The sequence below is a fragment of the Manacus candei genome, unplaced genomic scaffold (assembly GCF_025592945.1).
Source record: "Manacus candei isolate 608988 ecotype Guabito, Panama unplaced genomic scaffold, ASM2559294v1 h1tg000003l, whole genome shotgun sequence".
In the NCBI taxonomy this organism is placed as follows: domain Eukaryota; kingdom Metazoa; phylum Chordata; class Aves; order Passeriformes; family Pipridae; genus Manacus; species Manacus candei.
In genome coordinates, this window is record NW_026138051.1 from 2,578,553 (window position 1) to 2,602,067 (window position 23,515).

Below are 23,515 nucleotides of genomic sequence, written 5' to 3' on the forward strand. Positions count from 1 at the left end.
GGAAATCTTGTCATGGGAGAACCACATATATACCAACAGGACTACCCAAAATCAAATGTTAAAATGCTCCAATTCCCAATCCACATAAAAGGAGAGAGCTTCATAGGAAGATTAAGTCAATCCATGGCATCATAATTGGTTGGGCAGTTCAAAACTTCCCCCAGCAACCACTTTGTCACTCATACACACAGGCTCACATGTACACGGCTCAATCCCATTCAAATTCCTCAAGGAATAAAACGATCCCAGGCTCTATTGAGTCTTTCCCTATCATGCAAGAAATAAGTCTGGCTGTGCTTTAGTCACCATCATGTATTACTTCAGCCACAGAGTACCAGGCGGATTAAGTAGAAATGCACAGTTTTTAGCTCGCTGTCTCTGCACAAGTGTCGGAGAGGCTCAGTTCCTGGAGAATTCCGGGTGGGCACACGCAGTCTCCCTTCATGCAGACTCACTGGCCTCCACTGGCTTGATCATGTGGTCAGGTTTGTTGCCTGCAGCGTAGTGATCCCACATCTGGAGGTAGAGCCGCTCCAGGTCCGTCGTGTACTGCTTCGTGTTGAACAGAGGGCTCGATATTCTCTGCTTCCAGACTTTGCCACGGATTTTTTTCAGGCTGCAAAGAGTGAAAGCAGTCATGGGAGGTTCCAAACACTACATAATACTGTTTTAATTCTGCAATCTACTGTTTTCAGTTAACCCAGAACTGCCTGTACAACTGTTCCAAAAACAGCTGCTCCCCCACTGTTTTATCACCTCATCATTTCTGCTGCAGACCAGCATAACCACTTTAACTCACAAGAGCTGGGACATTAATTTGTTGCATTACCTCTACTGCAGTAATATTTTACAGTGTGATTTTAACTTGCAGTAAGTGACAAACTGACGAATCTTCAAATTTAAAAAAAATTAAAGGTGAACTATATTGCACTTTTTACAATTTTGCACATTTCTTCAGAGCAGGCAGCACTGTAACTCAACTGGGAGTGCTGTTAAATTACTGTAAAAGCTGAGTTAAGTGCAAGACAAGACACCTCTAGCAGAGGATTGCCCAGCTACTTTAAACAGTAAAATATCTGCAGGATTAAAACTACTGATGTCTCAGCACTGTGCCCAAATATAGTCCAAGCTTGCTTACTATTCCAGGTCAGTTCCCAGTTTCACAGCAATGTCCTCATACTCCTGTCTACTTTTTGCAATGAGCTCAAGACAACCCAGGCAAGTGAGCTGTGAGGCAGCAACTCGTGAGGCAAGAGTCTCTCCTGAAAAGAAGAAAACAAAGAGCAAATCAAAACCAACAAAACCAATCAGGAATAAGTTTATTAAGTAACATATTCCACACTAGTTACTTTAATATTCCATGAGTTACTTTCCTTCTGCCTCCACAAGAGGCAAAGTTTGCTGGGCTTGCTGTTATTAAAAAATTACCAATATTCCAACCCACATGTTCAGTGTAGGTTTCCTGCCTGTTACCTGGCATAGTGACCATTGGAGTCCCAGCCCAGAGCACGTCCATCCCAGTTGTGTGCCCATTACAGAGCGGGGTGTCCAGGCAAACATCAGCTAACTGCCCTCTCCTCACATGCTCTTCTTTGGGGGCAACAGGCGAAAAGATGATTCTGTTTTGGGCCAGACCCAAGTTTTGTGCATACTGCTGAATATTGGGCTCTCCTACAGCTGGGAAACGTAGCAGCCACAGCACACTGTTTGGGACTCTTTTTAGGATCTGTAACAAAAATAAGAAGCAAATACAGGAAGCTCAGAGAGGAACATTTACTTTTCTGAACAAGAAATTACCATATACCAAACTGCAGTGGAAGGTATAGTCATTCAGTACATTAATATGAGGTATAAGAGCAGGAATAAAACAGATCTTAATTTTGAATGAAATCACTAGGATTGCACTCCTAATCCCACTGGAAGAGACAGCAACTCTGAGCAACAGTTCATAGGGCAGTACTTGGAGTAAGTCTTGAAATTTATTATCTCATTTATTCATAGGCCAATGCTATGGAATATAAAAAAAATATTACCTCCAAGTAACTCTCAGCAATACACTGTAAGCTGGAATCTGATAGAGATGCTCTCTGCTCAATCTACCAACTGTCAAGACCAGTTATGACTCAAATGTAAAGACTAAGGAAGACCAAAATTATTTCACAACAGAGAGCCAGCATACTCAAGTTGTCCAAGACATAAGTTCTCACTGGCTAGATGCACAGATATCATTTGAAATAAATCTAAAAAATTCTATATTCTAGTAAGCCCTGCAGCAAAAGCACTGTAAGGATTCAAAATGGCTCAGGGTCAATGTTTTCCACGGAAAAGTTACAGTTTTAACACGCATGAAGTTTCTGCTAACCTGAACAGAACTGCTGTTCCAGAAGCATATTAACCCCAGATACTCACATTAGCCCACATCTGTAAGGTGGAAGGATCAATCTTATACAGCTGATTGAAGTTGCAGTACACAACAGCATCCTCTGGTAAGCCGTACTGAGAGCGGGTGGTAACAATTATTGTCCGTGGAACTTCTTCACCAGTGGCTGCTTTGTTGTTGATCTAAAGGAATGAAAAACAGCTACTGAAACACTGAAATTGCAGAAAACAAGAGCATGCCCTGTGGAATTGTCCTGAGACACTGCAACATTTGTTAGCATCATAAGTTACTGTAAGCATATCTTTGATTTTATTATACAAAACAAAATTGTCTACTTACCCACAGCAAGAATTTAACTGGTTTGTGTACACGCTTGTGGATGCCACAATGTTGCAACCACCAAGGCAAAAAACACTGGGCATTTTCATGCCCTTCCTATATCTCCCCGAAATTCCAAGTAACTGGAATAATTGGAAAGAAGAATCATATAAAGAGGCATTACAAATGGAATCTACCCTTGGTTAAGGTAACTTAATTTCTGTGAGATCAAGAATGAAATTAATACTTAAAGACAGAATTAAAAAGCAAAGGTGTTTCTCTGTTTGTTTGGATTTTTGTGGTTTGTTTTTGGGTAGGTTCTGTTTGGGGTTTTTTTTGTGGGTGCTCCTTTTTTTTTAAAGATAAAAGACAACAGGCACAGAACAGACAGTCAAGACTAAAGATACAGATTCATATGCAACTGCTGGACTGTAAGGAACTATCTGACAAGAAAATAATAGAAATTATAAAAATTAGGGAAGTTAACCACATACTTTCTTGAAAGCACAGATCTTACAGCGTTCACAAAGAATAGGAATATGCTAATAAAAACCAGTAGAGGATGAAGATGGGATAATCAAAATACCATGGCAATAGTCTTGAGGATTAGTAAAATGGAAGTATGATTTTAAATTTTTCATAATGACATGCAGTGATGGCATCAAAACTAGATAAAAATATCGGTAGAGACAGACAACACAGCTACTTAGAGCCTTTTTCTCTAAATACTCGTTTTTCATAAGTATGTATTTAAAATTTAGAGTAGTGGCAGTGCAGGCAGCCACTGATGACACACCTGATGTCAATGACAATGACTCACTGTCACTGACTCCATTAGAAGATGCACATGATAACAGTTCAATAGAAGTTGGTAAAAACTATGCCAAAAAGCAGCTGATACCAGCACAAAGAAGTGTTATATCAGTGTGACTGAAAAGATAGAAGTTCTGTTTTAAGAGTGCACAGACAGAGCTTAGAGTGTTTCGTTGTGGTGGTGGAGTATTAAGAATTCTCCATGAGGATAAGAACTTCAGAAAAAAATGCCAATAAGCTTACTGACCAAACTAAGACATAAGATATTATCAACTCAAAGGAAAGTCTCAGTTGTGAACAAAAGAACTCAAAAAGAAACCAAGGCAGGAGATTGTGGATAGAGCAGCAGTAATAAAAGGGCTCATTAAAGGATGTCAAATAATGTCTCTCCTGAGAGACTGTAAACTGAGTAACGCACACAAGATAATGAGTTATGCCAGTGTCAGAATATGGTATTTCTAAAAAGGAAGAACTGTTCTGCAATGGAAGAAGTGTTAAACAATACCAGTAGCAGTCACAAAAATCCCATTAACTGTTAAGCACTGAGAGGTGGTGATGTAGTGCACGGTTCTGAAAAATGTAAGGAGATGAATAAATGTTGTTGAGATACAGTAGAATAACTCTGACTCTATTCTATTATTCAGCAAATTTTTTTTCTAAAGGAAAAACACAACTGAAACTAAGTAGCAGGTCACAAATCTCTGGAGGCTGCAGGGCAAAAAGCAAATCTTGCGTTCAAACAATGAAATGTCGTCTTTATGCAACAAGAATTAATTTCTTTGGACTTTAGATACCTCTAGATACAATTCCTGTACCTCTGGGGGGAAAGATCATCTTCCAGTACATCTGTGGCTTATAATGAGTTTTCTTCAATATGAGAACTAAACAAATCAACATGACAGAAGACACATTTGCTCGGAGGTTTTTCTTTCTTATTATGTTAAAACATACATAACATAAACCCCAAGAGAACAGTGTCCTGAAGGGCCTCACCTGAGTGGTTGCTAATCCATTGCTGATGTTGAATCCATTGATAGTAATCTGAATTTGCCCACGATTAATCATCTCAATGACAGCTTCTGCAATGGTGTTCATGGGGATGACTGGCATACTGAGGGCGGCATTGCCATCGGCATTTTCACAACTGTCAGGACACTTCATCTACAACATATCACACAAGTGTCAGAGAGAGGACTTCAGACTGTACACAGAAACTTGGGACTTCAGTCCCTAACACTGTACACAGACAAGAGCAATTCTCACCTTAACAATTTTGACATCAGGGAGGCTGTCAAGGAAAGCCTTCAGGTCAATGCCATTCAAAACAATCCTGTTATCATAAATATGACCATTGGACTTGAAATCAATGACTGCTTTTTTCTGTTAAAAAAAAATGATTTAAAAAAGTTAAATCCCCAACCAGGTACCATATAAGTGCCATTTTATAAAGACAGTTGTGAAAAATGCTTCTTGTCCTGTCTTCCAATGTACCTTCAGATGGGGGAACATGTTGGCGTGGTCTCCAATAAAGAAAGTGTTTGGCATGTAAGCTAATTTCTCTGAATACTGCTCAGCCACTTCAACTGGGGAAGTTTCTTTATCTGTGATGATATAATCCATGAACAATGCCCCACTGGTTCCAGGATACCCTAGCCACATTGCCTAAAAAACAAGAAAGCAAGGCTACAGTTTCAGGTGTGTCGCAAACATAAAGGAAGTCTAAAATCAATTAATTTTAAGTTAAATTTTCCACCTACAGATTCAAGTTCCTTCTTTTTTATCAACTGAAGATCAACCACTACCTCCAAACTCCATGACCAAGACAGTGAACAGTCCAAGTATGTTTTAAAATTGATCCCTCAAGCAAAAGTTGAAGGATCCAGCACACTAACCATCAGCACTTACAGCTTCTCTGAGCTGAGACAATTCCTGGAATCTAGAGTGACCCTGATTCAGGTTGCTCCCATTCTCCTTCCACAGGCATTTCAGAAAATGCTTAGTCTAAAAAAGAAACTCTGATTCTGACTTATGGTAACTAGAATTTCATTAAGCCTAAAGAGATTAAAACCCAACAACTCAATCAATTGCTTCAAATACCCTTTCTTTGTTCTCACTATGGCAAGACAGGCAGTGGTACAGAAACATCCCAGAATTAAGGAGTCCTTTCTCAGGACACTGTCAATTGTCCATAAAGCACATTAAAAAGCCCCAAACTGCTGTTCTTAAACAGAATTATATTTGTCCTGCACTTTCTAAGCCCCAAGTCTCTCTTGCCTACTAATCAACACGAGCCTTCAGCGTTCGTTCCATTCCGACAGAAAAAGAGAAACTCTTTGTACTCAAGGGGGTGTTTTTGGAGATACAGAGCCCTGTGATTTAGTTACCTGAATTGGTGCTGGTCTCAGGGCAAATAATTCATTTCGGGCTCCTTTGGTGTAGCCATTCATGTTAATGAGAATGTGTATCCCATCCTGATGGATGCGATCTGCTGCTTTTCCATTACATGGTATCTGAAGAATAAACAAATACATAAATTAAAGTTCTTTCTGTTTCCAGTCTTTCAACAATAAACATGGTTAGTCACCAGCATACCAACAGATAGATGTCAACTGTATAATTTAATTTAGGTGAGACTAAATCTTGTAATTCCTGGTGTTTCAGACATTTAAGTCCTCAACTCAGCAGTAAAACTCAGCAGCAGTAGAACAAAAGCTAAAGGCTTGAAACTGAGGTTATAAAACTAGCACAGACCCCCCACCATTCCTGTAAAGCTAATTAATAATCAAAGCTCACACAGGGCAAGTGACATCTTGACTTATCCATGGCATTTATATATGACTATTATCTTCAGACCTAATGGAGGAGTTAGTAAAAAGTAACACTATCAAAACTGAATAATCACAGAAGTCACACAGTAACCACTCTTTCACTGGTAAGGCATTAACACCAATACATCTACAAATTCCAAAATTCTCAAGACTAACATCAGCCTAATTCAAGAAATGATTGCAAGTAAAAATCTCAAAACTACAGGTTGATCTCTTTCTTCATTTAGAGGAATTTAAGTTTGCATCAAAAAAAGCTCACCTGAGATAAGTCAACGAAATGATTTGCTTCAGCCATCACTTTTACACGGAAGTTTGTCCCATCATCAGGACTCAGGGCATAACAGAACACCTAGAACAGGAGACACCAAAAATTCGGTATCTGCAACAGCTTGCCCACAAAATAACTGTACTATAAAACATATGGTATTGCAATTTTAAATATTTAGTTTCATACAAATCATATTAATTTGTGTGGCATTTGCCAGTTGAGAAATAAAAAGAAAAAAAAAAAAAAGATGCTGAGCCTTTTTTTGACACATCTGAAACAGGGTCCAGTTTTACCTACTTCTGGTGCCAGAGCATGGCACTGCACCCTGCACAAACACACAGACATTCTTCTCATCAGTGCAAGGAAAAGTAATTTTAACAGACAGATTTGCACAGGCATTGAATTCTTTAAGAATGCCTTCTACAGGACACCTTTGAATTTTTAATTAGTGAGAATCATAATTATGACTCAGGTTGAACAGACAAGCCTTGTGGGGAAGCTTTTTAACAGTGACTAATTCTCCCAATTAAGAAACTGCGACTGTATCTGAAAAACAGACAGTAGACAGACTATATGAAAGAGTATCTTTAGCCAACCTAGGACATACAGACACAGAACAAACAAAAACCAATATGCAGAGAATTTAATAGGCAAGATAAAAGCATGGTCTTAGTAAAATAATAGATAACTATTTAATATTTAAATTAAGTTCTGTAGAGTTTTATAAACCTAGAACGTGGAAGACAGGCCTTTGTCTTGAGCTGATTCAAGGTTAAATGGGACATTCTCCCCACACCTCTTGTATTCAGACCACCACTTTAATTCTTTCAGGAAAAAACCTACTAGTCACAATTCAACCATGTGGCTTTGCCACAAAAATTTCAGACTAAAGACTTCATGACCAGAAAGAAGCAAGAAGGTAGGGGGAAAAAAAGCTCCGAAACAGAACAAACAAAAAGATAAATAAAAAGCACTTTTTCAAGAAGAAAATACTTAACAACCTTTTACAAAAATAAGCAAATTTGTGTGACTTGGAAAACAGTAGCTCAAAACTGAGGCATTTTAGACAGTCATGGGACAAACAACGTAACTGGAAATGAGTTCTATTTACGGACTCAATCCCTTAACACGACACCCACATAAATATAGACGTGACTGTGTTCAGCATTACTAAACTGCATATTCTCCTTCTGCAGAAAGCATCATGTGTCACTGTCCTTTGAAAAAGAGGTAACCAGACCAATCTGAAGTTCACATTTGTGACTCAGGTACCCTAGAGAAAAAAGCACTTAAAAAACACAGCAGCAGAGAGTGAACAAAAACCAGGTGCAGAACTGTAAATCAAGTAATCAGGCAGCAGCACCTTGATGTTGAAACATATTTACTCAAAGAACAGCAGCTGAAGCTTAAAGAAGTTTTCCATGAGCCACAAATCCTACTTACAGCAATTTCAAGGACAAGTACCTAATCTGCCTACCTTCTAAACAACACTTCAAATTGGTAAACGAGAATGACTCAGGCTGGAGAGCTCTTTAAACCATAAAAAAAACCCCAAGAAACAAAAATTGCCCTTTCCTAGTTTAATTGCCCACACCAAGAAAAAAAAAACGCCACTTACAGTCATATTTAAAGCTTTAAATATGCAATTTGTGTTTTTTACCTCAAATTTGTCTGGGTTATGCATGCCTGGAATGGACTGCATTAGGTGTGAGGTTGGATGGTTTCCAAAATCAGAGCTCACGTAGCCAATACGAAGTCGACCTTCACTGGCCTTCAAATCCTTGGGATGCTCATATGGTGGCTTGTGAAGAACGTTAATCTGTCAAGAAAACAAACACAACTGTTTACAAACTCAGGAACCAAAACCAAAATCTAAACAGAGGGACCAAAAAACCCCCTATGAGTTTGCAGAACTCGCCTTATTACATGAAGTACTCCAAAGCAGAATCACAACAAATACTCAAGGACTGTTGTGTCTTGCTCTGTATAACTGCTGCTATCACCACTAAAGCAACTGCACTTGGAAATCCCAGAGCCCATCAAACACAAAAGCTCACATGTTCCACAAAGATTCACTGGAGGCAAGGTCAGGTTCCAAGCACTGTGAATGCTGGAACTGACCAATCAATACTCTCACACAGCTGCCTGAAGCTGCTGTCAGGGAAGAGTGATTTACTCCCTCCATTTTTCAAAAATGCCCCTCATGTGTGCTTTGGAAAACGTGATGAGCAACACTTTGTCCCATCTCTTTACATGTCAGTGACTCAGAAAGCTTACAACAGCTAATATTATGTGAGTATTTAATTTTGAGTATGAACAGGCAAAGCCACAAAGCACTTCTATCACAACAGGCCTGTATAAAACTTCCTACCTTGTCCAGACACAGATTTCCATGTCTCTCAGCAATAGCCTTCCTGAAACTGTGAGAAAGGGGATACAGCATGCTGTGATGTGGGTGGACAGAAGGCAGTCTGTTTTTCTCCAGCTGATCAGCTACAATGCTAACCAGCTTCTTCATCCTTTCATCATAGTCTGTCCAGTCACAGACAATCTAAAAAAAAAAAAAAAAAATTTAAAGACTATTAGGACAACAGCTTCCTTTTATCTGTATCAGATGTTTCACAGGTTGAGACCAATGTTTCTTCCAAATATGGGAAGTGAGAACAGTAGTTACTGTTGACGACTGTATAATCTTAGCTTCTGATTTAAGACTTAAGTCTAACCCTTTTACATTTAAATTAGTAATTGATTCATGTGATCAAGCTTAGCATCTGCTGCAGAGGAACCCTAAGGATTACAACCAAAGCCTCATCTCCCTCACCTGCAAACAGTGGGCCAGGTTGCAATAGGCATCTGGGAAATCAGGTTTCAGTTTCAGAGCAGTTCGGTAGGAGGCGATGGCTTCTGGTATATTCCCTGAATCCTGCAAAGACACAGAGATGAGTCAGCAGGTAAAAATATCCTCAGGGTAGCAACTCACAGTGCCCCACCATACTTTTCTAGGAGTGAATCATTCGCATGTGCTACCTTGTGAATCGAGGCCAGGTTGCTGTGGGCATCAGCAAAAGCTGGGTTTATCTGAATGGCACGGGTGTAGCACTGCAGAGCTCCTTGAACATCCTGCATCTCCTTCAAAGTGTTTCCCATATTAGAATAAGCATCTGCAAACGTGGGGCTGATTCTGAGAAGTAAAAATAATATGTCATGAACAAGAAAAGCTCCTTCTCCAAGGAGAAACCATACCCAGACTTTCTGATTTGCAGAGCAACCACATGAATTAAAACACGCTACTCTAAGTCACCTTCTGTATAAACCTGGGGCACTTTCCTGTTAGGAAAGGCTGGGACTATTACCGAGAGCATCCATTTACCTAATAGCCTCTTTGTAATGCATCAGAGCCTCCTGTAGCTTTCCCTGCTGTTGCAGGACACTTGCTAAGTTTGAATGTGCAGCAGCAAACTCTGGAAATACCTGAAAGAAAACAAAGTTGACATTGTCTTTTAAACACGCCTAGCAGACCATAACAAAAATACTTGTGCAGTTATTACTCTTCTTTTTTATACATGCATTTAATATATTTTCTTACATTTTTTTTGTAACTCAGGTCTCCAAGCAGGAAGTCCTCTACTTAGAAGCACAGAGGGAAAAACCCCTATGCCCTATCACACATTCCCAACTGGAGTTACCCAGCTCTCCCTCACATTGGGCTTTACCTCCAGAGCCTTCCGATACAGACGGACAGCTTCCTCGATATTGCCCTGCTCCCGTTTGATGTTTGCCAGGTTGTTCAGAGAGTCTGCATGAGTGGGGCAGAGTCGAAGAGCTGTATTGTAGCATTCTTCTGCTTCTACCACCTTCAAAAAAAGTGATATAGTTAATATGGTAACACTTATTGTAAGAGCCCTATTTGTGAGAAGTCACGATACAATCACTTTTAAGGCTCAAGGTGGAGACTTCTTGAATTATTCTTCCTTCTGACTAAGTAAACGAGGATAGCATCCCATCTTAATAAAGCTGGTGTCCAAAAAAAAACCATTCACCGTGATTTTAAAAAGGAAGAAAGTGCTCCTTACACTGCCTTTCTCCTTCAAGGCATTGGCCAAGTTGCAGTAGGCATCAGGGAAGTGGGGCTGGAGCTCAATAGCCCTCCTGTAGGTGTCTATTGCCAGGTCTATCAGGCCCTGCTCATAGTACACACAGGCAAGGTTGCCGTGCACAACAGCGTGGTTTGGACTCAGACTCAAGGCTCGGAGATAAGCTGCTACAGCTCTGTAACAAAAAAGATAACAAAGAGAATGTGAAGAATTATCCACAGAGCAGAGATTATATTGATTATATTTACCCTTGTTATAAAAATGACCTCCAGAAAAGCCCCGAACTTGAAGGGATATGGATCATTAACACACATATCCGTCCTGTTAAGATGATAATAAAAACACAGAGGAGTACTGTCTGAATTAAAAGCTTGATCAAGGGAAGAATTATCATTTTTTATGGTATTTCAAAGCTAGGCTGAATACTGTAATGATTGGCAGACTAGGAGAAATACTTGGTAAAACAGGAATGACTTCTTCCAACTTGATGCCGCATAGTGAACAACGTAAGTCTCCAGGAAAACAAGTTTTCATCTATCTTTTTAAACGTTCTGCATTAATAGGAAAAACATTTTTTCCTTTGCTCCATTTTTTCCAGTTTATTATTTGACTATAACAAGATAAACAGTATCATGTCTTTATTCTCTGCACTAACCTACCATGATTTACTTAGACTTCAAATGTCACTTTGTTGAAAGGAGAGATCTTTAATTATATGCTCCTATAGCACTGTATAAATGGCTGAAGTATTCAAATTTCTAGGAAAATCATAACAGTATACACAGTAAGTAAATAATCAAAAGGTGATGTAAAATCTAAAATGAAGAAACATGCCCCTGTTTGGCCCGTTAATTGGTGGTTACATCAGAAATCACTGAATGATTTAGACTGCATGCAGTGCAACTAGATATAATTAATTAGCCTGTTCCCTGCAAGCTTTTATTAAATTTAGGGCCACAAACCACAGCTACCAGAAATTATAAACCAATTAACAGATGCAATATGGTACATTGCATGTGAACAACACAGCCTGGATCTCTTTCCATAAACAGAAGATTCATGTATCAGATTAGAGGTCTCAGAACAAGTTAGTTCAACAAGACAGGAGCAGTGTTGCAACCCAAGGCAGTAACACGATGCCAACACGTCACAAATACAGAATATTCAATCAGATGCTGAGTTGAATTGCAGCATTTCAGTTTGTCTTACATAGTAGGGAAAGTTTAGATGAGACACACTTGTAAATCATGTCCTGAGTCACATAATGAAAACAGAGAATTCAAGCACTCGTGCCTTTCTTGGACATCTTCAGCCTCCTCAGTCTTAATTTCAAGGCTGAATCAGAAACTCTCACTTTTGACAATGTATAAACTACAAAAAGCAACATGAAAGAATACATTCCACAGATTTTTTTTATTTTTATTAAATTCCAGTAGCCCAGTCTGTCTGCACTTCAAAGCCATTTGCTCACTCAGCTTACAGCTGAAGTCTTTGCTACCCCTGACCAAAGATACTTTGCAGGAGGAACATAATCTGTATCTTGATGCATCTGACACGCCACTGAGACAGCAACAGTACTGATCTGCTTACCTGTCAAATATCCTTGCCTCCTTCAGAACATTTCCCAGATTGATGTAAGCATCCAAAAAATTTGGGTCAAGTGTAACAGCCTGAAAATATTTTTGAAGTGACAGTTTTGAGCATTAACACAAAAACATTCTCTATGAAACTCAGTTGTTTGCTGGTTTTTTATAAATTTGATAAACACAATCTGTAAGCATCTAAGACTTCATCAATTACCTAGTAAGGAAGAAAAACTTAAATTATATAAACCAATCACAGAACAAAGTTATTCATCTGTCATAGCATTTACTACCTTCAAATTTATTCTCTTGTTTACCTAAGTCAGCTGCAACTACTGCAGAATAAAGTGCTAAGCACTTACTTCACACCAGGCTGATCCTACTTAGCACTCCTATCTACTGATGCTATGTTGCCTTTAACTTGTTTTTATGGAAAAAAAACCTAAAAAACCTTAACCATATCCTTTATCTACTGCAAAGTAGGACAGCATTTTAAAACTTCAGCAGTGCAGAAAAACAGAGACAAGTTTCACCACAACAAGAGCAAATACATCATGTGTGCAAGGAAAATTCTGTATCCATTTAACTAAAACATTTTCACTCTTCAAAACTAATAAAATGCAAAAAAACCACTTAAGAAATGATGAAGTTACAGAAGCTGCAGTACTAAGCTACACGTGAATATCTGACAAGCCCCACTCTTATAGCCTCATGGGAACTATTAACTCTACATTAAAACACTTCATCATCTATCATGAACTAGACATAGATAAAAAAAAAATAAATCCTGAGTAGATAAAATTTTTTTGTAGATCTTAAGTCATAAATATCAGGAAGTAACTGATCTCAAATCCACATCTCAAATCCAGTTTTAGGGGATTTAAGAAACTTAAGAGATCAGTACAAAATGAATTAATATGCCAATTCGATATTAACTGGAAGGTATCAAACAACTAGTTAATGACATTAATCTAGAGAAGTCTGAAACAACAGTGGTGAAAAATAATCCTGGAGGAGTTCATGTGTTACTTAAACTGTTCTCAGTTACTCAAATGACAATAATACTTGAAACAAAAATTACAATGAAAAGTGATTTTAAACACAAAGTTGTTTCTTCCTCTCATGCACGAAATATGCAAAACATTATTACCATCAAATCAGATTTTAAAAAATTTAATCTAGAAAAGGACTGAAAACCAACTTAATTTTCTCATATTTGACATGTGTGCAGTCCTAGGGCAGTTCTAAATGTATCTCTCTAGTAGCATACAGGGAATCTGAAACATCAGCAAGTAAAAAAACCAGTTAACATAAGGTGTTAACTAACAGTTCTCACTACCAAAATATTTCTATTACCTGCAAGCAGAGAACTGCATGTACATTAAAATCTAGCAGAGAAGCTGAGACTCCCTCAGGTAGTTACCTTTTCAAAGTGATGAATTGCAAGCCAAATTTCTCCTTGGGCATTGAAAACACAGCCAAGATTACTCCAAGCCACTGCAAAGTTTGGTTGAGTCTCAATTGCTTTTAAGTAACAGGCCTTGGAATAGTTAAAGAAGAGAGATACAAGGGGAGGGGAATATTTGTAAAAAGAAAAAAATGAGAAAAAACAATTGTTAGTATGCCTTCTCTAACCAGCCAAAAGTGACCCTGCAGTATAGGCTAGCTTGCGCCAAAACTAATGCGCTGCAAACTGTTGTTGATCCTGCGCCAGCGCAAACCAAAACCCAGGTGCAAGCCCACCATTTTTCAGTTATGCTGATAACAAATAAACGTTCCTTCAGACACCAGGTCGCCACAGAAATCATCTTGGAAATAATTCAAGTCGTTCGCCAGAAACATCTGCCACCCTGAAGTGCGTAAAAACCAAAAAACTACCACGTAAAAAAAAATAACACCACTCGGGAGCAAAATTGTGAAATGCTCTAAATCAGACAGAAACTACTTTGGGGGGAAAAAAAAAAATCAGAAAAAATATTAAAAAATATAGAGCCACTCCACAGTTTTAAGTGTCCTCCTCAAACGAGATGACGTGCCCAACACGTATCTTGCTTCCCGGTTTCTCCAGATGCATTTTAGTCACCTGCAGCTTCAAAACCTCAAATGACAGGATTGCATGAAGGTTTAGGTCCCTGTAATGCAAGCGCAAGAAATCGCTGCGCATCCTACCCAGCACGGCGCCACGCTATCGCTGCGAACTGCTTGGCTCTAGTGATGGCCCCAAGGTGCAGTGAACGGCCAACTAGAACCATTAATCTACCAGACAGGCCCACAAAAAAAAAAACACCTCTGCTCGTTAAATTTGGTGTCTGCACTCTTAAAATGCGTCAGAACCCAATTCCATCCAAAAGGCCACAGCCTGGAGCTCGGGCGGCCGCCCGATCCGAGATTAATCATCCAGTCAACCGTTCACGGGGGCTGTAATCGCACGCAATGCGCGTTACCGCTGCGCAGCCTTTGCGCTACTGCAGGATCACAGCGCATCATCAGAAGAGCAGAACGCTGCAATCCAAACAAAGAAGAAAAAAGGAAAAAAATGAACAACCAGAAGAGTTAGAAGCTTTTTTTTTTTACTATTAACTATCTCCAATTATTTCTTTAAAAAATATTTTAATTTACTTTTACTTTATTTCTTTGAAAGAATTTGTGGCTAATAGTATAAAATATTCTTACATTACTTGCTTGTAATTAAATATTTTAAGCTGTTTCTGAAGCCACAAGACAGAAGATTCAGGCATGGAGGCAAATGGTTTTGCTGTGGCAGTTACAAACCCGTTACCATATTTCTCATCATGTGACTTTTCGGTGCGTTCCTTGCTGGAAGAGGAGGAGGAGGTGTGTGTCTGCCCTAGATCCAGGCCTCGAGCTCCCTTCAGCGAGGCACCTTACGCATGGAATAGGAGGTTTCACCCACCTGAAACCTTCTAAATACAATATCAGTGGTGAAAAACCAAAAACAAGAGAGAAAATAAAACAAGATCATTAGTAAGAGTTCAACAAAGCAATTGCATTTTTTTGGATATGTCTTAACACATGGGAATGAGGATAATCTGTCTGTAACAAGGGAGACATGCAGAAGGGAGAGGGTTAATCGGGCAATTGCATACAGCAGGGACTTTTTTTTTTTTGGAAGAAAGGCTCTGAAATATCTACAAAGAAATTAAATTTTAGTTCAAACTGTAAGGAATCTGCTGGCTTGATCTTTCAAATGGACTGATAACCAAAGAAACACGTTGCAATTTACTCAAGATGTTTTTCCTCGTTTATTAAGTTCTCACAAAACGGAATAACACTTTCAAACTAGGGTGTCTCCAGAGCTCTGAAACAAAGAAGTCAGCAACCTAAGGCAGGCGCAGTGTCTTGGCCTATACCAGTCACACTAAAGCTGCAGTGAAGTGCAATTCATGTTAGCTGTCCGCTTGGTGGGCCGAGAACCAAGTGTCTCAAAGACTGTTCAACTCCGAATGCCGCTACAGAAATGGTTTCAACCTGGATCCGACCAAATCAATCCGGCTGCCCTAGGCTGGTTCACGCATCCAAGTTGTTCAGAGGAATCAAAACAATACTGAACTTTGAGCCTGCACTCCCCGTTACCCCAGAAAGATGCCACCCCTCCCCAAACGGTGCTGCAGCCAAACAGACAGCTACGCTGTTCATACACTCCACTTCTGAGCATGCGCGTGGGGCTTGGAGTGACAGACGTGGAGTCCAGAGGGTTCTGATTTCTCCACACTCCTCACCCCTGCAGCGCGGACGCGTAAGGTGGCTTGTAACAAGACAATTTCTTTCTGCAATCCGAATTTTAACGTGCCAAGAATTTGAAACTCATCTTGGGTGTTCGAATTCTCAGTTTAGGAAACGCACGACTGCTAGAAGCCACCTTTCCACTACAGCAAGTTTTCTTTTGATCAGTTCATTTACCAAACAAACCAGCTTTGTCCTTCCGATTTCTTTATTTTGGGGGAGGGGAGAGGGAAGACATGAAGAAAAGATATTGGGGGGTGGGGGTAGGGGGGTGGTGTGTGTCGCATACTGCAGCTATTGATTATTTACTAGCCTTTCTTCCACTATCAAGGGAAGGGAAAAGTTAAAAGAATAAAAATCTTTAAAAGCCAATATTACAAGGTAACATTTGGATAAGTTTCTTCTCCACTTACAAGCCACAAAGGACTTTAGAAGAGCAGCATTTTCAATAGCACCTGCATCGTACAGGGATCTGGAGCTAACCACAGGCTCTCTGCTTGGCACCAGCAGGCAAGCCTCAGATCTGAAGGATTGTTACTTATTTCCAGAAGAAAGCATGATGGAGCCCCTGCCCAATACTTCAGAATGGTATCAGATAGTCTAGTTCAGCAGCAAGGCTTGGTAATTTTCCATTTCTTGACTTAAACCAACTTTTTAAACATGGACATGCCATATCTTGCCCTGCAACTACTCTGGGGTGTTTCAGTGCCTTCAGTTTTCGGAAGTTTCTCGGACTGTCTGTAGATCAACGCAGCTTTGAAGATTTGGTGCAAAGTTCAAGTGTTCAAAACACTGACGTTTACATGTATTCTACCCAACACCTACCTTGGCTTCTTCCAAGCGACCCAGGGCTTTGAGCAGGTTCCCCAGGTCACTACGAACACAGTACAAGTCCTGAAAAATCAAAGTCACACCATGAGCTTCAGGACTTCAGAGGCCCCACAGGTCTTCACAAAGAACTTGCAAAGGAATGACCCAGTCCACTAAAGCTTATTTTAAATTCTTAATAAATACATCACAAATGTAAATTATTTTTCAGACAGCACACAATCTGACTGAATTTAGTACTGTAAAAATAAAAAAAAGTAATCTCACATACAAATCCTCTTTATACAGAAACGTAAAAGAAAACCGTAAACAAACACTCCCCCCCAGCAGATTAAGTCCTTTTGCCATATGTAAGTATTTGAAGTACCTTTTTTTTCCCCCCTCAAACCATGACTTTAAACCTGCACTCTTAAGACACACCATTAGTGTTATGGCTTTTAAATAGATACATAAAGTGATTTCGCTTTCTGTATCCCTAAAGCAGTTTTTCTCTCTGTTTTGCCCACTAATCCATCCATTTTCAACAGCTCTGCCACATGTCCTTGTTCTTTCATTTGTCTGAAATGAAAGCACAGGCTGCAATTGCATTATCTAGCAGTAAAGACCACAGAGAATGGAGACATTTTGTCAACACTAACAAAACCATTTTCTAACCTAAACAAAACTCAACTCCTGCAAAAAACCCACCATCTCACATTATTCTAACCAGTGCATGAAATCAACTGGTCACACAATTCAGCATAATAAGGTAGACAAGTTCAGGCAGGGTGAAGAACACAGAGAAATAAGATTCTGAGCTTTTGTTGGACTGGGTTTGCATTTGCTTTTCCTATGAAAAAAATGACAGATGCACACCAGACCCATGCTGCATTTAAAGTACTTTTTGTCAAAATGCATGACCAAACAGCAAGCAGATACCTTCAACACGCTGAGCAGTACTATAAACCTTTAATGAGTACCATGCAAAACAAACAGAGGAAAGCAGTTCGAGACAATGTTTACTAAAAATGTCAATTTGAAATGGTTACAACCAAAAATCCAAACACCAGATCAATCTTATAGGAGTTACTTATAGACAGATACTCAGTTTCAGCCAGTGAAACTTAAAAAGGATGCTTCTATAAACCAGTCCACAACAGGAATCTAACACAAGAAATTCTCATCACCATGAAGTCTCTGACTCTGGGCTAAAGTAATACCTGACAATTTTTCAAGATCTCACATTCACGTCTAAGGACTGGTTGTCTCACTGTAATACCACCTAAAAGCACACAAAGCTAAATATGAGGCCACTCACTGAAACTTCTGACTTGAGAAAAAAATTCCTTGCTTTTCTGTTGTCTGAACAATACAGATAAGTGTACAACAGCAGCCCTTACTGCAATATATTGCAATACAAAACTTTTTGTGACAGAAGCCTTCCAAAGATCCTTAAGAAAAGTATTAACTAGATCATTGAGTTCATGGTGTACAGACTGGAAGGGTTATCATTTGTTCATTCTTTGAAAGCTGCTATTTTTGTGTCCTGGGACAGCAGTAAAGGATGGACTTCTATAAAATAAAGCATTACTTACAGGGTTGTACTGAAGGGCAGACACGTAGGCCTGTACTGCTCCTTCCATATCACCTGCAGCTACCAGTGCAGCAGCCAAATTAATATATCCATCAATGAAATCTGGTTTGAGGCGCAGTGCATGTCTGTAATGTTCAATTGCCTCCTGCAGCTGTCCACGTTCCTTGTACACATTGCCCAGATTCGAATATGCTTCGGCCAACAGTGGGTTCTGTTTAATAGCCAAAGTGCTGAAGTGAGCAGACCTGGAGAAAATGAGACAAGTTATCAAAAAAAAAAAAAAAGAAGCCCACAAAGCAAACAAAAAACCCAAACAAACTCACCCTTGACATTCAGTGTTTTGTCTGTTTATCTAGTTAATCTAATGAACATTCATGCTTAAGCAAGCCAAACACACAGCCAACAAATCTGGACTTACAGAGCTGTCTTGTATGTTTATGCTCCCAGCTTAAACTCTCATCTCCCTGGTTCCCATTTTAGATTTGACTGAACAAGGACAGCTCTCTTTGACAGTCAGAAGGGTTCGAACTGCCTCACCAAACCTGAGCTGAACACACTTGGAGAAAACACTACAGGAGTCCTGTGAAGCCTCTTCCAATGTATTTATGCTTTAAGCTATGTTCCACTTGATGCTCTTTTCAAGAAGCAGGGCACAGCTTACATGCAAAATTCTGTCATATCCTCACCCATTTTATTTTCCCATATCTGAGCTGTTATAACAACTTCATTCAGAAGCCTATCTAAAACAGATCCAATCAAAAGTTCTTACTTCCTTCACCAGCAAACATGAACTTACAGCTAGAACAAGTAAAGTTCAAAATGCTGGATCAGGAATGGGAAAGCAGGAAGAATATGAGGACAACTTTCAGATCACAAAACCCCTTTACTAATCACGTTGTTTTGCAGCCAACAATCAGTTTTGTAACTTAAAAAAACCAACCAAACAAAAACCCAAACAAAATCCAAACTACAAACTTATACAGTGGGTGGAATGAACATTAAATCCCGCCAGTACACACAAGTGTGGCTGACGCTCTGATGTTCACACATACAATACTGAAATTACACAAGAATACTGGTAAGGTCTGCTGTTTGTTGTAAAGCTGATGAGTTCAATTTGTATTTCTCTTATCATCACAAAATTCAGAAAGGAAGAGCCGTACCTGTCCAGTCGGCGGCACTGGAAGTGAATGGACGACAGTAACAGAAGCACCCCTGTGTTATCAGGCTCCTGCCTCCAGAGCTGCATGCAGTGCCTCTCTGCTGCTTCAAAGTCTCCTGCCTGATACTCACGATGAGCCAACTCCGCTAACCCTTGGAAGGAAAGCATACGTTTCGTTGGTTCTGGAGAGTCACCAAAACATTTAGAGGGGGAAAACAAAAAGTTAGATGATGGGAACGAAACAAAAACAAAACAAAACAAAAAAACAGCAAAACAAAACAATGAAAAAAATGTACACAAATGAAGGATGAAAATGTCTGAAATTATATAAAATACATGGCAGGTGACGGTTGGAGCTCTCAAATCTTCATGCACCAATCTTTTACCACGGAATTTTTAACATTATCTGTACAGGTGCATGGCTTTGTCAGCTAATAACCTGGAAAATGCAGACTGTAACGTCTGTGAATATCTGTAAGTCAATCCTTTTCCTGTATTCTGAAATACTTTTAAAGAGACTCCTGTCATGATATGGTACTCTGGTTCATAACAGTGGAAGTGCTGCTAACAGAACAATGATTCTCCTCACTGTCCCCCAAGACTGCAAGTCCTATGCTTTGCAATGTTAAAAATAAGTTCTAACAACTTAATAGGGAAATGAAGGACAGGAAACAAAGACTTCAAAGGACTTCACAAAATAAAGTTTTGATGTGAGTACTGAAAGCCCTAAAAAAAAAATGGGGGGAGGGGAAATACTCCTACACTTTCTCTAAGGAGTCAAATAAAAAATGGCCTTGGAACAATATCTGATGAGAGACAAACACACACTTCAATGATTATGCAACTGGCCTACAGGAGGAACCATTAAACAGGCAGGGTACAGGAAAGGAGTTACTGCTCCTGGAGGCTTAGCTGGAACAGGAGTGACAAAATGCTTTTAGTATTTAATACCCAACTGTGGAGAACAAAATACTTAAATAAAACACCACCTGTTTTAGACAAAACCTTATGTATGAAAAGTACATTATTTCTTACAAAGTAAGATTCTTCATTAAAATACAAACAAGTGCAGCTTGGAAAAAAAACCATAACCATTCATCCTAGAAAGAACTGTTGGCCTTCCAACTCCATCTTTATACCAATAGCTCTTACTATTAAAAGGTTTGATTACTGCAAGTATCTCTCATTTTTCCTCCTAAAGCCTGGCATTTTCAGGACTCTGCAGTCACTTAATTCCATTCATGAAACACTTCCCACCTGGACCTACTGAGTTCTAAAATTCTGAATTTAAATGAAACATAAATGTTACCATTGTCTCTGTCAGTGGTAACAACTGTTTCATGGTAAATTGGAACTAGCAAAGCCCCTCAATTAAGACACTTGACAAATTAGTGACCAAGTATCTTCATCCAGATTAGATTCCTGTTTTCTAGGAGCCTATCTTAACAGTTTCCAAACCCTGAATAAGGGCAAAGGGGACTTCAGTGTCTGGTTAAACCTAATGGCAAAGATAAAAAGATACAACTTTTATTCAACACGAGAATGTTGAATCATGGTTGCAAACCACACCACTTATAAATGGTGCTGACAATAATAATGACACTGGAGCACCAACAGACTGTTCCTTGCTCTGTCCTTCTGCTGTTATCAGGTTTAGCCCCTCTGGCAGTGTGTGTATTTTCAAGTTCTGCTGATGGCACAAACACAGGGAAACCAGACAGAACAAGAGCATGTCTCACGAACTTAATAATTTCCTCTTGAAATTTCTATTTTGTTATTAAATTTCAAAGCTAAACAAACAAACAAAAAAAAACAACCACCACCAAAAGTTTACACTTTGATACTCATGACCACTTGGAAAGAAGTTTCCAACCATTAACTAAATGCTACATTTTTCCACCTTTAAGCAAATGAAAGTCAAACTGAAGTTGTAGCTCTCAGGGCAGGAAAGCAGGTGGTGCAGAAATATTGTATTTAACACCTTGGAATCAGAGCTGCTAACCAAAGCAACAAAACGAGAGAAATACTAACGTGTTCTTTCATTTATCAACCGTCTCTATTTACAAAAAACCCACAGCTCACTCCTAGAAACAGAGTAAACTCAGTGTAAAATTGCTGGCAATCTACCTCCAAGGGAGTGTTTAAAGAACGATCCTCAAGGAGTTCACTGAAAAGCAGGAAGATAACAGGCACACCACAAAGTTCAGAACGAGCTCAACTTTTAACAGGGGCTGGAAGAAGTTATGCAATAACTTGTACCCATAAGGCAGCCCATCAACGGATGCTCATTGAGTCAATTTGTAAAGAAAATAACTGCACTGAAGAGTCACAGCCAGGAAAAACCCTTATGGAGTCCTGCATAAATGAATTTCGGTACCTGGGCTAACTCGTGCTGCATGCTTTGACTGTGACCTTGGAAAAGTCTAGCACATGCTGTGACAACGACCTTCCCTGAGGCTTCCAGAGAACACGAGCAAAACAAAAACCTGCACAGAACCATCGCGAACATACCCAAGGCCATTTTCCCCGCTAGAAACACGGTCCTAAACACTTGCCATACCCTCGTGCTCAAGCTTAGGTTTAGATCCAGTCTAGGTCCCCAGAGGAGCGGCGGTCCCCTCCCCGTGGGAGGTGGTGGCAGTGGTGAGGATGAGCACGGGGCGCTCCCCACGTGTCGTTCTCAGGCTACCAAAGGATGCTGCAGCCTCGCTGACCAGACACACAGTCCTGGCTAAAGAGCAATGGAACACCGTATTGCAGCACTTTCCCATATCGCTATCGTTTCTCTTCACATCCCTATCTCTGCACTGGATCCCGTCTCTTTCTCCAAAAATCCTCCTTTTCCCAGACATGGTTTCAGCTTTCCATACTCTTCCTCCTGTCTGGATACAGAAAGCCCCAAAAATCTGGGGGATAAAGCTGTGTTGTCCTTTCATCCTTTCAGTAAGCACAACACTTCTTTTTCTTGGTGTACACACAAAGATTTCTCCTCTCCTTCGTCCCTGAAGTTCTACATCTGTAAACTAAATTTAGGGCAGGATCCTTCCCAGCTACAACACGCTATCTCACTGTTCGGAAACGCGCTTTAGTGCTCGGCCGTCCCACAGAATCACAGAACGTGCCTCGCTTGGAAGGGACCTTAAAGATCATCTCGCTCCAATTCCACTGCCGTGGGCAAGAACACCTTCCGCTAGATCACTCCTGCCTGAGTGCAGCGAGCGATTCTGAAGAACCCAGCACACATTTTTGGGTCAGGCTTTCTACCCTGCTTCGTCCTCTAACGCAGTCACCTGACAGCGTGACATAAATATAGCGGCGGGCCCGCGGCACCGACACCTCCCCGACACCTCCCCGACACCTCCCCGCGCCGCCCCGGCAGCGGCTCCCGGGCTGCCCACGGGCAGCGCCCACCGCGGGCCGCGCTCGGGCCCCTCCGCCCGGGGATCCGCACAGACCCGCACAAAGGCGGCGGCGGAGCAGCCACGGCCTCGCCGCTTCTGGAAAGTTCCGCCGGGCGAGCGGGGAGCGGCCCCGGGGGCGAGGGCACGGCCCGGCCCCCGCTGCCCCCGGCGCGCCCGTCCGCGGGGGGCGCGCGGCATCCCACGGTACCTGTGCTGTCCGCCACGTTCCCCACGGAGGTCGCCATCGGGACGGAGCCCGGCGGGGCTGTGGCGGCGGCGGCAGAAGGAGCGCTCGGGCAGGCCGAGCTGCCCGCGGTCGCGGCGCGCTGAGGCGGCGGACCCGAAATGGCGGCGGCGGCGGTGCCGAATGGCCGCGGCCGGGACTATCTCCGCGCGAAATAGTCCGGGCGGCGCCGGAGTAGCGCCGCCGAGCGGCGCGGCGGAGGGATTCCCGGAACTCTATGCAGCCTGAACGAATATCCCTCCGCGCACAGCGCTGCGCCAAAGGCGGCGGGACTGCGCG

At 40.8% G+C, this 23,515-nt stretch overlaps 1 protein-coding gene across 5 annotated transcripts; it reads right to left on the bottom strand.

Moving 5' to 3' along the window:
* Positions 1 to 292: 292 nt before the first annotated feature.
* Positions 293 to 23,384, bottom strand: OGT (O-linked N-acetylglucosamine (GlcNAc) transferase). Of its 5 annotated transcripts, none has more exons than XM_051792880.1 (22): positions 23,201 to 23,384; positions 19,593 to 19,743; positions 18,431 to 18,674; positions 16,854 to 16,922; positions 13,708 to 13,824; positions 12,292 to 12,371; positions 10,681 to 10,876; positions 10,321 to 10,461; positions 9,978 to 10,078; positions 9,635 to 9,788; positions 9,429 to 9,530; positions 8,979 to 9,158; positions 8,268 to 8,426; positions 6,599 to 6,688; positions 5,896 to 6,021; positions 5,003 to 5,173; positions 4,775 to 4,891; positions 4,505 to 4,672; positions 2,410 to 2,562; positions 1,474 to 1,726; positions 1,139 to 1,262; positions 293 to 616 (listed from the first exon to the last, which is right to left on the bottom strand). In XM_051792880.1, the coding sequence occupies exons 1-22, from the start codon at positions 23,235 to 23,237 to the stop codon at positions 442 to 444; spliced, it is 3,108 nt and encodes a 1,035-aa protein (XP_051648840.1). In that variant the 5' UTR covers positions 23,238 to 23,384; the 3' UTR covers positions 293 to 441. The 5 variants fall into 5 exon arrangements, with proteins under 5 accessions (XP_051648840.1, XP_051648830.1, XP_051648859.1 ...); XM_051792870.1 differs by having other exon boundaries at positions 19,593 to 19,773; positions 23,201 to 23,360; XM_051792899.1 differs by lacking the exon at positions 23,201 to 23,384 and having other exon boundaries at positions 19,593 to 19,609; positions 19,723 to 19,737.
* Positions 23,385 to 23,515: the final 131 nt, after the last annotated feature.

Coding starts and splice junctions, on each gene's coding strand:
- OGT (XM_051792870.1), bottom strand. CDS start 23,237: ATGGCGACCTCCGTGGGGAACGTGGCGGACAGCACAG. Junction 6,022..6,598: donor ATTTCGTTGACTTATCTCAG/GTGAGCTTTTTT, acceptor TTTATTCTTCAG/ATACCATGTAATGGAAAAGC. Junction 4,892..5,002: donor ACATGTTCCCCCATCTGAAG/GTACATTGGAAG, acceptor TTTTTTTAACAG/AAAAAAGCAGTCATTGATTT.